The sequence below is a fragment of the Anoplophora glabripennis genome, unplaced genomic scaffold (genome assembly GCF_000390285.2).
Source record: "Anoplophora glabripennis isolate ALB-LARVAE unplaced genomic scaffold, Agla_2.0 scaffold22, whole genome shotgun sequence".
NCBI classification, from domain to species: domain Eukaryota; kingdom Metazoa; phylum Arthropoda; class Insecta; order Coleoptera; family Cerambycidae; genus Anoplophora; species Anoplophora glabripennis.
Window position 1 is genome coordinate 1,073,544 of NW_019416298.1, and position 14,354 is coordinate 1,087,897.

At 34.6% G+C, this 14,354-nt stretch overlaps 1 protein-coding gene across 7 annotated transcripts in view; it reads right to left on the reverse strand.

Annotated features, from left to right (window-relative positions):
* The window catches only part of LOC108917294 (rho guanine nucleotide exchange factor 18), a 115,432-nt gene that overhangs the window by 41,010 nt on the left and 60,068 nt on the right, over positions 1-14,354 (reverse strand). For 3 of the 7 annotated variants that reach the window (XM_018723815.1, XM_018723812.1, XM_018723808.1), the window contains exons 1-2: positions 6,832-7,405; positions 3,367-3,719 (exon numbers count right to left, since the gene is read on the reverse strand). The exons of 1 other annotated variant lie outside the window; for it this stretch is intronic. In XM_018723815.1, the coding sequence (XP_018579331.1) occupies positions 3,367-3,463 (97 nt within the window). In that variant the 5' untranslated portion in view covers positions 3,464-3,719; positions 6,832-7,405. Of the gene's footprint in view, positions 1-3,366; positions 3,720-6,831; positions 7,406-14,354 lie in introns of those variants that run through there. 3 more of the 7 variants (XM_018723810.1, XM_018723809.1, XM_018723811.1) reach the window with 3 other exon arrangements.

Below are 14,354 nucleotides of genomic sequence, written 5' to 3' on the forward strand. Positions count from 1 at the left end.
CCAATTCGGTGTTCAAAGTTATCAATTACATTTTGAATAACATTTGGTGTTGTGTTTAGAATTTCTTCTCTGATACGATTTTTTAATCCTTCGATAGTGTCAGGTTTGTTCACGTACACTTTTCTTTTTAGATAACCCTACAAGAATATCTAGTGGGGTTAAGTCAGGGAAGCGTGGTGGCCATTCAAGCGACCCTCTCTCTTCTGCCTATAACCATCGATTTGGGAAAACTTCAATAAGGTAATTTCTTACATCAAGGCGAAAATGTGGAGGGGCACCATCTTATTGGAACCAGACATTATCAGCAAGCATATCGTGCTCATTAGGATTAGGAAAAATTAATTCCAGGGACAAAGATACTTTGGTTTTTATATAAGCATTTCTGCTAATCAGCGTATTTAGCCACAGCGTCGGCTAAGTTTAACTTAGGACTATAAACACCATTAACACGAGCTTAGTATACAGTGTTCGACTTATTTTATTTTGCGTTTATCCAATAGGAACTATAATCGTTAGTACGACATAAAAGACAATTTTTTACATTTTTTTGACAACTGCGACAAAAAAGTAAGACCTTATATCGCTGAATTCGTCATTAGAAGGGCTATCTATTTATACTGTAAAATATAGAGCGTCCTATTTTAAAAAATGTCGGTAATGTTATAGGTCTGTCAAATATGGCTCAAAAATTTTTTTTAAATCTGAGCTGGAAAAAAATGTGAATTTGTTTCCATCACAGTGTATATTGTGAAAGTGTCATTCTGGGGTCTTTGCAATTCTAATGTCTCCGAAACGCACCACAGGAGCTTCCGCCGGGTAAAAATTGTTTAAGCCGTTATAAATCTTGTATAAACACCGGGTTATTTTCGTGCAGGTATATACAAAGCATAAAATACGGTAAAATAATAAATTAATTAAACAACCGGCGATTTTTTATAAAACCAAAGGTGAGCCGGTTAAAAATAGAGGCATTACAATGTAGTGCGGTGTTCGGTATGCAGGTACACATATTCGTTAGCATTTTCTGGTCGGGACTGTTTATTGTTGGGGCCGGGAAGATAAAGTTAAATTCCGCCATAATTCAAAGGGGAATAATTTCAGTGAAGAGTTATTTAATTTCGACATAATTTAGCGGCTCCATTGACGCGTTACATCTCGGGGAAGACGGATTGCAATAACAACAGTAATTTTTCTAAACGATAAAATATTACGAGAGGAAGGTCATTAAATAACAGGAATTGTTTAGCTGTTCTGCTATAAGAGCCCTTACAGAAATTTGTAAAAGACCTAAGGGTCGATGATGCGTTTCTCTGTAAATTCTATATACTATAAGCTACGATTGATTTGTAACATATTCACAGAATAATAAATTATGCAATTTTGCAACCATCCCTGCAACAATCCTAGTTGCAAATATGCAAATGACTACTGCATCTCCACTTCACTGAATTTACGGTTACTCTTAACCTTAAAAATTACTTTGTTCATCTACATTGTTTTTTTTTTATAAAATAAAGATAATACATCAATAATTGAAGACAGAGTATGAGAACAATTCCAACCTAACCTAGACAACTTGCGCGAACGCATTCGATAAGTTCAAATTGTCTGGAAATCAGAACATAGTATTTCTAGCAGATAATTTTTTTAGACAGTACATATTTAATATCAGAATTGGTCAACCGAATAATATTGCTTATTAACTTCAAAACAATTAAGGTTAGGTTGAAATTCTAACCTATAGTTTACCCTAGTGCCCATTTTTCATCAGAAATAATAAGATTGTGCTATTTCGCTCTATTTTTTGAGATTAAAAAAATATTCTGAGTATACATAAGTAGGATCTAGTCCACTGAATACGACTTTTTTTCGCGTTCCTACACAATTAACACCAAAACAGCAGCGGAAAAATATCTCGCATATTGCAACAAGTAGACCTTAACAAACCTTTAAAAAACGAATGAAAAATAAATTTTACATACGTTTATGTGACATTTAACGATAAAGCACTGAAACGTCTAAGACCATTTTTTATTTGAAATATGCTCAAGATACGTTTTTTCCTTGCTTGAACTGCATCTTATTGTAATTTCGGATTGTTGAGTGTTGCAAATATCAATTTGTTTAAACAATAACACCGAAAATGCACATTTGAAACCACATATGTTTATCAAAGACCTTAAATTCAACGAGAAATAAAAAATATTTTTTTAACATATTCTATTACGAGTTCTAAATATTTTTTTAGTAGTAAGCTAATTCAAACATTTTTTTTAAACCTTATTAAATGAAGTCAAACAATATTTCGATAACAGAAATTTAGATACGCAAAAAATATATAACCCCACAAATGCGATAATATACAGGATATTCCGTTTGAGAAGAAAAAATGGGTAACGCCCACAATAAATGAGACACCCTGTATAATTGAAAATAATTTTAATTTGTGAGGAAATAAATTGACATTCGTTTTCCACTTAAAAATGTTCGTGTATTTCTTTTTTTAGGTCGTAACTCATCCTCTAATTGGGCTTTGCCCGATACATAAAGGTTGCCCAAGTTATAAACATACAGGGCGTGTGTAAAAAGTAGACCGTCATAGTCTTTTACTTGACGGGCCAATTAATTATTAAATTATATTAAAATCAAACCGCTGATCAATCTTAAATGAACTTTTTCGCAACGAAAATACTAAACCGCGATAAACAAAGATAATGAGACAATGTACTGCAAACAGATTAGTTTGTTTGAAATACATTATCGTTTAATCTCCACCTTAAACATGAGGTTCTTACTGATAATCTCCAAACTGCTTGATTGCTTACAAATAAGCCCGTAAAATTCTAACGCCTTTTTAGGTTCGAAGCTGCTCCGTTAAAATCTATTTTATAATTAATTATTTTTTATTAAATAAGTTCTACAAAATTGTCAGTTTTCTATACCTATTGGTGGCATGTTTTTACACTTAAAATAAACTGGGAATTTATTAGTCAAATTTAAAGATACACTTTTTAGAATAACAATAGCATTCCTTGCCTCCCTCTCTTTCTCTCTCTCTCTTTCTAAAACCATTAAAATAACAAGGACAATAATAGTAATCAAAAGACTTGTAACTCTCGCCTGATATTCCGTGTATACATTTAATTTGCATTGAAAGCCGAATTTAATTGTATTCCTTTTGGACAAAGAAACGCGCTTACAAAAATCCTGAAAACATTAAAAGCCACTAAAAATTGCAAAAATTTAGTAAACGCAAAACAAGTTCAAGCCCTCAACCACCTGTATCCCCCCCGCCACCCCCCTCCTTTTCCAACTACCGGTTGATCGCCATCGACTCACACGGACGTCGTTACAAAATCAATTTACCTCTGGCGAGACAGGTCAGCCCCATGACGGAGAACAGCGCCTCCTTGATCCTGTTACAGCAGTTGCATCCTTTGGACGGGGCACAGAGCAAAGTCATCCCCAACCTCGCATCGTCACCCGCGAAGAATCACAACACCCCGCGACGGAACCGCTTTGCACTTGTCGTTGATCGATATATTATTATACGTACGTCGGATTTGGAATTGGTTGTGTACCAGATTCCTTTGCAGTTCGAGATTTTGTTGCACAACAACCATTTATCGGGCAACTGTTATCGGTGTCGCTGACAGCTCGATTTTAGAGATACTATTGTATGTGTGCGGAAAAACGAGTGGAAAAATCACTTGGGTACACTGTGTTTAGATCAACAAATACAATGTGGTGTGAATGTAGCGTGGTGCGCTCGTCAGCAGCGCTCAGTTTCGTCCTATACGCGTGTGACGTCAGTAACGAGATGCACTTTCGTTTTGACGCAAATAGTAATGTTATATACAAACAGACAATAAAGTTCAAGTGATAGTAAGACGCAAAACGTGCAATTTTTACATTTACGCATGGTATGAATCAATTTTAAAAAGTCATTTTATGTAATTAAATACTTTGTTTGAAGTTTACAGAAGCGTTATCTGTTTTGCACAGTAAAATACAAGAAAGTTGTTGTAGTTCCATGCCTGCCTTGACTTTATCAGTCTCGTTAATGACGTCACCACATACGCGTAAGCACACTATACTAGATTCACACCACAAAATACAGTGAGACAAGCCATATAATTCGAGTGTTTCAGTTTTCAGAAAAATGCACAAGAATTACATTATTTTGCTCTACCAAAGATGGCAGTTTAGATTATTCTTTAATACGCCATTTTAGTTCCTGTTTTTAAAGGGCAAGCATACTTTAAAACGAAGTAAATACACTTCTACACTAATCCAAATTTATTTAGACTGAATATTTACATTTACGTTATTGAATACCGCAGTGTTTACTTCACGGCATTTTTCCAATTACGCTGATGTGTCAGTGGCGTGCCAAAAGGGTGAACCGAGACATGCGTGAGCCACTGCCCCAGAATGCTTTTCACGTTCACGTGACATTAGTATACTGTTGCCTCTGTTATCGTGCGGATGTTGTCGTAATTAATTCTTATTCCTGTTTATGGTGATGTATTGTAGACAATTCAATTTGTTCCTTTTTAATAAATAATGCGCACGCCTATGTCTTGCGGCTCAGTTCTGAGAGCCCTAATTATAACTACTTAAGGAATAATCTGAGTACTACTCAATTCCCACTAACATTCACATCATTGTGCATAGCACTAACAATAAGTGGTTCGAAAAAGGATCAACAAAGGCAGACAGACTCCACAAAATAGAGGCTCTAAATTGAAAAATCGTAAAACACGCTTATATACGGCTCTTTTATAGGCAGTGAAACTTTTACAGTACCATTTATCGTCTATATAACCCAAGTCTACCAAAACAACAATTAGTTCTATAAAGATACAATCATTGTGGTCAAGGAAAACCAATTATACCCTGCACAATCTATTACCTAAACTCTTATTAAATTTCCTTTATTATTTATTTTGGTCCAAGAAATGCTGGTGAAGAAACGTTTTCCAAATCCTAATTGTACGATGGTATACAAAGGGTTGTGCAAGGTAATTGCCTCAACCACATTTTATGAAAACAAAATGTCGTTGCAACACTCGTGGTAAACCAAATTCTCGAAGTCGAACAATATAGAGACGTGTGAAATAAATGGGGATATTTCAACAAGAAATAAGAAAAATTATAACAAAAAAATGATATCGCTGAGTTATATTACTAATTAATAGCAATGGAATTTTTGTGACTATTTCGTGTATAAGTTTATTTACTTCAGTTGTACAGATAATATGGCCCTTTAATGAGAACTATCACATTTCTACAGGGTGTTGCTTGATCAAACTGAAGTAGTGGCCAATCGGGACTACTTAAGGAGGTATATCGGGTTTACTCAAATGCACAGATGTACTTGAAATTTGTATATCGTATTAGCCAGTGATCCCTCTGTCATATTTTTTTTTAAACTAGATTTTGAGATATTGTTGTTGAAAGTTGTTCATTTTAACATAGGTTTATATGGCAAAGATGGACAGTGCAGCTCTTTTTTGCCAATAACTGAGAAAAAAATGTAGAAATTGTGAAACAAAACTTCCATAGATAGTACACAGTATTATATCTAATTTTTTTTGTAAAACTAATGTAAGTTTTGAACATAGTATAGCTGTAAATATTAATTAGAGACAGAAACCAATAATTGCATTTATGTCTGACTTGAGGATTAATGTGGCAACGTCGCAATCAGCTGACAGCAAGGAGGGAATACATTTGAAAGACTTGATAAAAACGAAATTGATTTCAAGCATATACATTTTTCCTAAATCCCATGTACATTGTTATCAACAATAAATTATCCACAACAGATGATTTTTTGTAATGTTTTTAAAAAACTAGATTAATTAAAAAAAAAACTAGGAGCTGTGATATATTTATTGGAATAAAAAATACAGTTGATAAATCCTTTTAGTATATTTAATGTTTTATAAAAACATCGTAATCATTACCCAGCAATATTTAGGGTTACATAAAGTTTTCGTTACTTGATTAATATAATTAGTAATACTTGAGATAAAAGCATTTGTACAGAATAAAAAAAGAACATAAATATTTCTCAGCAAACTTTATACCTAAAAAAATAGTTATAGTTGCAAAACTTTTGTAACATTACTCAAATAGAGATTAAAATCACGAACAGTGAGTAATAATGAAATTTCTATCACAGAACCTTCAAAATTGCATCTAACATTTTCTTTGACTTGGACGAGAGATGGGCGCGAGTGTCATTTCATTTCTTTAGAACTAAATTAACATAATTAATTTCTCGTTGTTTTACCAGTTCAAATGATTTTACGGATTTTAAATAAAGGATACAAATCTTCGCGAGGATAATACGATATATTTGCTATATATAATAATTATATTGTACATAGTTTACACACAATACATTTTTGAACGCGTACGCATCTTTACCCGAATTTGACGCGCAATATCTCCGATGTCCGAGGTCTGTAGGTTCGCAGTGTGTACAACTGCTAGTCAATTATTAGCGCTGTTGCCACATCTACATAGTCTTTATGCGTTCATTGAATATAATTTAAAACCACTTAAATATATTTTTATGTTGTTAATTAGTCAATATGTATGCTATGTGCATATGAGTAGATTTCTTTGCTATATAGATAATGTTTATCGCAAATAATTTCAATAGAATTAAATTTTTTCAAATTGGACCCCGATATCCTCCTTAAGAAAAATATTACTGCTTTAAAATGACCTGTTAGTGTAAATATAACTATTATTATTGTATATTATTATTTATACAAATATAAATAATTAATATTAGCAAACACAGTAGCTAGATACCTTTTTTGCATTGTTTCTAGAACAAAATTTTTCAGGAAATGATCAGCAATGACTTTTAAACTTATTTATTGTTAATTTTGACCAAATAACACCCTGTCGAAGTCGAATCCTACACGTCTGACACCTGTCGAAAAAAAAACACCCTATATATTTTGTACACACGAGCGAATAACATCACTAGCGCGCCATCTTTAACCTAAACTCCAATCACGGAAAAAACAATTCACTTTCCGCTCCCCTCCCTTCTCCGTCACTACATTTTCCACCTCCCACCACTCGACACAACCATCCTAGGCCCTTAGAGAACTCACCCTGTAGCAACCCGCACTGAATCACGTCCACACCGACACAAACACCTGACGATCGGCTCCGGGGACGCGCCGGAAGATCGCGCCGGAGGGACGGCTCCGTCGTTTCTGCGGCGTAAAGATCGAAACGAACGAATGCGTGGCATACTTGGATTCACATCGTTTCACACGCGACGAGCGTCCATTGTTTCTGGCTTCTCTCTTCGGCGAGGTTGATTTTTTGAGAAACCGCCGTTTCTCGGTCCGATTTGCATCGCAACGGACGCGGAATTGGTCCGTCGACTGTGAAGTCTCGATCTCGGTTCGGCCCGGAGGAACTGGGAAGCCGCAGCTGGAATTGTCGACGGAAGTTGCGGTGACAGTTGACGAATCGGAAGACGGAGCGTGCACTTACTTGATAATTTAAGATCAGCGTTCTGAGATAACAACGCGTTTTGTACGCAATTGAAATCTTTTTAGTCAATCTCATTAGAAATTAAAAAAAAAGACGATTCAGTGAACAATTCTGAAGAATAATGAAGCAGGGCTCGAAAGGGCATGTCTTTTTATACAGACAGTGAAAAAATTGAGGTAGCACACTATAGTTTTGAAGAAAAAATTGTCGTGTAAGGGTACGAAAATTCGTTTCTGAAGTTAAGTCTTCATTCTAGGACTCCTACGGATTTTTGGAAAGAACTCATAGCAGGGGTCGAAAGGGCATGTGTTTTTATATAAATAGTGACAAATTTGAGGTGATCTATACTTTTTGAGAAAAAAACTGTTGTGTAGGGATGCGAAAATTTATTTCTGAAAGTTAAGTCTTAATTCTGGGACTTCTACGGGTTTTTGGGAAAAACTGATAGCAAGACTCGAAACGGCATGTCTTTTTACATAAACAGTGAAATATTTCAGGTGGCGTTCTCAGTTAAGTTTTTAAGAAAAAATTTATGTGGCAATGAGAAAATTCGTTTCTGATATTACTCCTTATAAGAATTCATATAGGTTTTTGTAAAAGATATGTCAGGACCCAAGAGGGAATATCTCTTTACGTATGTACTGAAAAATTGAAGACAGGAAGAGTATTATAGTATTATTGATTCCTATAGTTACCAGTGGCGCAAAAAGTCTATTTCTTTCTTATATTGTACAGGGTGATCGATGGAGAAATGAGTTTTTCTGGGAAACGGCTGAGAAAAATAAATTATTTTAGAAACTATTGCATTTCTGATTACTTTCACTTGAAGGTAGGGTCAAACTACAGAAATTATCTTTACGGCGCTTCAAAAATTTTTTTTCCAGCAACATACATTTTTTAATGTCACTATAAAGATCCCTTAATTTTTAATATTTTTCCTATATAAAGTTTTTTATGTTCCCATAATTTTAAAAGTTGTCGATTCCCAAATCGTACTTTGTTGATAAGACACAAGCTTTGATGTAATTCTCCAATGCAACTAAACAGTGAAAAACAATTGCCAAATGTTCATCTGCTGTGATAGTTTTTGCCACACATTTCTAATAGCTGTTTTACATTGACAATTTATTCATGAATAAATTGACGAAGTTCTTCATGAATTAATTCACGAATTTATTAGTAAACAGTGTGGTTTTACACTGCTACAGACTTTGTGAAGTTTTTTGACGTATGAATCAGTTCTACCAATAAATCAAAAAAGCAAATAAATTTCAAAAATGTTACCTTTCCACTCATAATTGTAGTGATACAATAGCGATACCGTTCCGACATATATTAAATAAATATTAGTTTTTGTGAGTAACAAATCATTAAAAACAATGCAAAATTAGTACGACGCCCACGAATTTCTTAAATTAATATTAATTTAAGAAATCCGTGACGACGCCACACAATTATTTACATATTCCAATAACCTAACCTCATTACTGATCTGAGGCTGGAAATCTGTTGGGTTGGTACTTCGGAACTTCACGGAGAAATTGGCGAAAATTAGAACATGCTCTAATAGCTGTTTTACATTGACAATTTATTGATCAATTAATTCATGAAGTCGCTTCATCAAGAAATTGGAAAAGTGTAATGCACCAAATCAGCTGTCAAATAACTTCATGAATTTATTCATCAAGTTCTTGACGAATTAGAGCATGGATCACCGTTCATTTTATAAAAAATAGAAAGAGAGCTGTTTTGTTCAGAATTGATTAAAAAAAACTTAGAAATGATGTTATTTTCCAGAAAAATCCACGGGCGTACAAATTATTTTTTGTAAAGGGGGCAGTAACCCACCTCAGGCACGTCACTGGTGGGTGAAATAGATAACAGATATCTTTGTTTTATTCAACATAACTAATATTAAGAAAAATTATTAAAAAAAGTTTGTTTTCAACACCCTATATCTCACAAACGAAGCGTTCTAAGACCTACATTTACAGGAACTTTTCTTATTAAAAAATGAATATCTATCAACTGTTAAAATCCTACCACAAAAAACTGACTCATCCTGTATAGGAAAAATATTCGAAATTAAGGGATCTTTATCGTGACATATTAAAAAATGTATGTTGCTGGAAAAAAAAGAAGCGCCGCGACGCCTAGCGTCGTAATGATAATTTCTATAAGCCTGCCCTAACTTCTAGTTAATATAAGCAAAAATGAAATAGTTTCTAAAATAATTTATTTTTCTCGGCCGTTTCCCAGAAAAACTCATTTCTTCGGTTAAATCCATCACCCTGTACATTTGCCGCCTCGCCTAAATAGAATCGTAGCCAGTATTATAGTCTGTTTAGAAATGAAAGAGTAATAAAAGCTTATTATGTATGCAAATCGTAAATAAATGTAGTACTGGTGCTTATATTCAATAATTTTATATTATGTATTATCGGTATAGGATGAGGTGTACTTTTAAAAAAACTTTGTGCGATCGGACTGTACTAAATTGTAGCAGGTAGCTAAAATTTAATCCCCGACAATCCGTCTTTGTCTATGCCGCTTCAATTTCTCGGTCCATTTCTCTTATAAGTAAACAATATAAAAACAGCATTTCAAAACATGAGGCTACTTTAAGCACTTTCAGCATCATAACCGGGTTAAGAGGGTTTTTAGTAATTCAAATAAAATTATTCAATATTATTATCAAAATATTTATTTAAATTTAATGAATAGACTTTTATTCCACACAAAAATATATGTATTTTGAAAATTCAAATTATGGTGAGTAAATGTAGTGTTGTATAAATGTACAATAAATAAAATAAAAAGTAGGTATATTAAAATTCATCCTCTGAATATTCTGATGAATTATCTTCGTCTCCTAGATTGATAACGATAGGTTCCACAGTAACGCCAATTAAATTATCGAGTTCCCACATTTTCTCCTCTTCTTTTTGTACATGATGTATACATCTTTGCCAGTTATCTGCAGTTACTCGTTCCAAGGAATTTTTTAACAAAATTTTCATGTCACTTAATTTAAACGTCGTATTATTTCGGGCTACATCTCCTTTTACCTGCGCCCAGACTAATTCGATTGGGTTAAGTTCACAGTGATAAGGTGGTAACCGTAGTACCGTTATTTGGCGATTTGTTGCCATTTCATCGATAACATATTTTTTCTGATCTTTATTGAGATTGACAAGTGTCAAAAGTTCCTTTTTCACCATATTTGTTTCAAAAGAAATGTTTTTTCCGGATAACCATTGAATTATATCGGCTTTCCTCCAAGCAGTCGTAGACGTCCGCTCGGTCTGTCGTGAATGGTAATTGGCATTATCCATGACAATTACAGACCCCGGAGGAATAAGATCCAACATCTGTGTAAAATACTCTTCGATCGAATCTGCGTTCATGTATTCGTGATAGTCACCTGTATTTTTAGAATCAAATAAAAGTAAACCGCCATCTACAAAACCACTGGCACTACCTATATGTGTCACTATTAATCTTCGCCCTTTACCTGAAGGTGCCTTGAACCCTGTTGAAAGTCCATCCAAAAATGCTTGTTGAAAACTTTTTACGTTTTTATCCTGCCATACTTTTGTTACAGTATATCCCTCGTTGACCCAAGTTTCGTCTAGATAATAAATATTCCTCCCTTCGTTACGGAATTAGCATTAGTGTTACCCGATAATTACCTGAAACGAAATATTACCACGCCCATGGCCGGTTCTTATCTCAGGGTTTTATTACTCTCTTTCATTTCCAAACAGACTATATCAGAAATATTTCTGAAGAAAAACGTTTCTAACTTCACACACATGCATTTACATTAAAATTCAATTACAACAAAAAACCTTCGGAAAAAGTTAAACAACAATACACACGCCGTTCTGTTTAACAAAGTATATTTATTGGGTTAATTCTATTAGTAAGGACACATGTTGCTCCGGTGGAACAGGTGCGAAAGCAACAGCCCGACCAGCAACTCCCTTTTTTTGCACACCGCCAGCCATTTCGACGAGGCGCCGCTTCCTAACTACGCGAATATTCCATTACGCCGCGATAACGTCCCGGCCCCAGCCATTAAAACAGAATTATCTCCGATATTCCAGATCGCCGATACGACGTGTTCCCGCCCGGAACGACGAGTCACCCGTCCTGTTATCGCCAGGATGACAACGCTTCCCGGGGATGTCTTGTAATGTGTGTCGAACTCGTGCCCGGACAAGGTCCCTGTCGCCGATATTTCCTCTTCCCCTTCGCCTCGATACCCCCGTGATGTGCGAGATGTTTCCCGCGTTATGTCGCCGAGAGGTTCCACGACTTCAGCGGTTTTTCGCTTCCACTCTGGAGGTACAGAATGGACACTGACAAGGTCGTGTCCTATGTCATCATAAAAGTTGTTTTTGGTTTATTTTTACTATTAGATTCTTTAATTATTACTGAGCTCGCAAGCTTTTATCTAAAACTGTGTGGAGTTATAATTCTGGGGACACAATTTATAGTGTGGATACTCGTAAAAGTAACGTAAAGTGGGAATAAATGAAAAGTAAAATAAAATATTTTAATAACAAGCTTTTATTAAAATGCATTAATAAGAAAAATAATAAACCAAGGAGTTCATAAACCACATAATGTGTAAAAACCAAACCCTCAAAAAGGGTTGATTATGGCTGCTCTATAGAAGTGTCATCAGCAAAAATATTATAAATAGACATGTCCTATATAGGGTGTCCGGGAAATTTTGGGAAATCTCTCGGGTGCAGATAGAATATGAAAAAATAATTGAAGGAACTCCAAATAAAGTTGTCCATTCAATCGTTCCAGCAATAGGAATGATCCAATAAAAAAAATAAATAAAAAAAAAACAATGAATCCAGCCCAGATGTTAATTGATTGGAACTGATGTTGATGATGCGAAATAATAGTGGCAGGAGGATTTTTATCGTCCCATACATGTGTGTTGTGTAAATTGGTGATACCATTTTTGGTAAACCTTGCTTCATCCGTGAAAAGAATAGTGCTAATGAAGTTTACATTATTTCGTTGCTGATCCAATAGCCAGTTAACAAACTGCAATCTACGAGGAAAATCTTCAGAAATCAGCTCATGTATTTTTTGCAACTGGTACGGATATAACAGCTGTTCTTGAAGAACTTCCTGTACTATTGTTTTCGATGTATTAAATGTGCTGATAATTTTCGAGTGCTCGTTGATGGTGTATCTTCTACAGCAATTAAAATATTTTCCTCTAATTGCGGCGTACGTACGTTTCTTCTCGAACCAGCATCAGTACTATTTGTTCCAAATTTTCCTACAAATATGAAGAACATCAATAATATGTATTACTTTATTAAACAATAGTACCTTTTTTTAGTCTAATGTTGAAGCTACCCAGATTTATTGTTTCAAAGTCTTTATCGTACAGGGTGTTAAAAATTTAGGCAATAAGTTATAAAGCTTAGCCCGCCCCTGGTAAACTAAAAAAGCTGAATATGTTTCAAGGACACTATTTTAAGAGGTCCTTACTAGTGTCCATCACATAAAATTTTTATTAATTTTTTTTTAATACTTTGTTATTAAAAAAAAAAAACGATTTCCAGCGGCGTCCTTCAGGGACACATATCTTCGTAAGGAGGACCCGTACGAAAAAATTTTCTAGGAACTTGTCATCTTATTTTTTCATGTTCTATCTGCGAGAGATTTGCCACATTTTCTCGGACACCCTGTATATAATCAGTATGTTCATAAAAATATATTACAGATCATTAGTAAAGAAAACGAAATTGTTCTCTGGGAGATGTGGCAACACCCTGTACATATAAAAGGATTGGTTATTTATGTGTTTCTTAACTGGAATGATATATTATTGAGTTCCAATGATAAAATCATATACAAGGTGTTTCCTAAGTACGGTCCGTAACTTCAGGATACAATTTCTTATGGTATGGCAGATAAAAATTTACTTTATACTAAAAATGTAGCTCTTTACCAACGTATAATAACTGCCAAATTTTAAGAACCTAACACTGACTGTTCCAAATTTATTTCAAATATATTTTTTTAAATTTTCAACGCCCTGTATCTCGGAATCTTAAGTGTTTCCGGCCACATGTTTATAGGAACTTTTTTTTCTTTAAATACCATAAGAAATACCAAATAAAACAAAATGGCTAGTTACTCAACCATTATTTGTCGCTACCATCCAGCAGCGACGTAATTCAGTTTTCTCCTCCATCGTATCGGTAGATTAGAGATTTTCTTTATTTATTTAATCGCATCGCGGGTTGGGTTGTTCCAATATATTAAATTTATATGTTAGCAATTGCTCATTTTCATATTATTATATACTATTACTGGGCAAAGCACGGAAAAGTTCCACAAAGCGATGATGTAAGCCTTTATCGAAATCGGCGTACCTATCGGCAATGACTCAACTATACGTTAACCATAAGACTCGACCGCACGATTTTCCAAACAATCGACATATTTCATACACTTAGTTAATGCCGAGGTATTAAAATAAATAAGTACCCAATTAAATACGGCCAAGTGAATAAATAGTTGCGGACTTCTATCCACCACGACTACGGACTTGAAGTTGAAGAGAAGGGGGACACAAACATCGGTCTATAAAATTTCACCTACGATCAGAACGGGCGAAAAAATGATTCACGACGATGTACCTAGTTCGTACGCACTGGGTGGAAATAACAGCTTTATTTTTAACTGGTCTATGCAAACAATGGAATGGTAATAAGGATGCACTCGTTTTGGACGGTTTTGAAACGCGGGTGGGCTTTCTGTTACGCGCGTACTCGAAA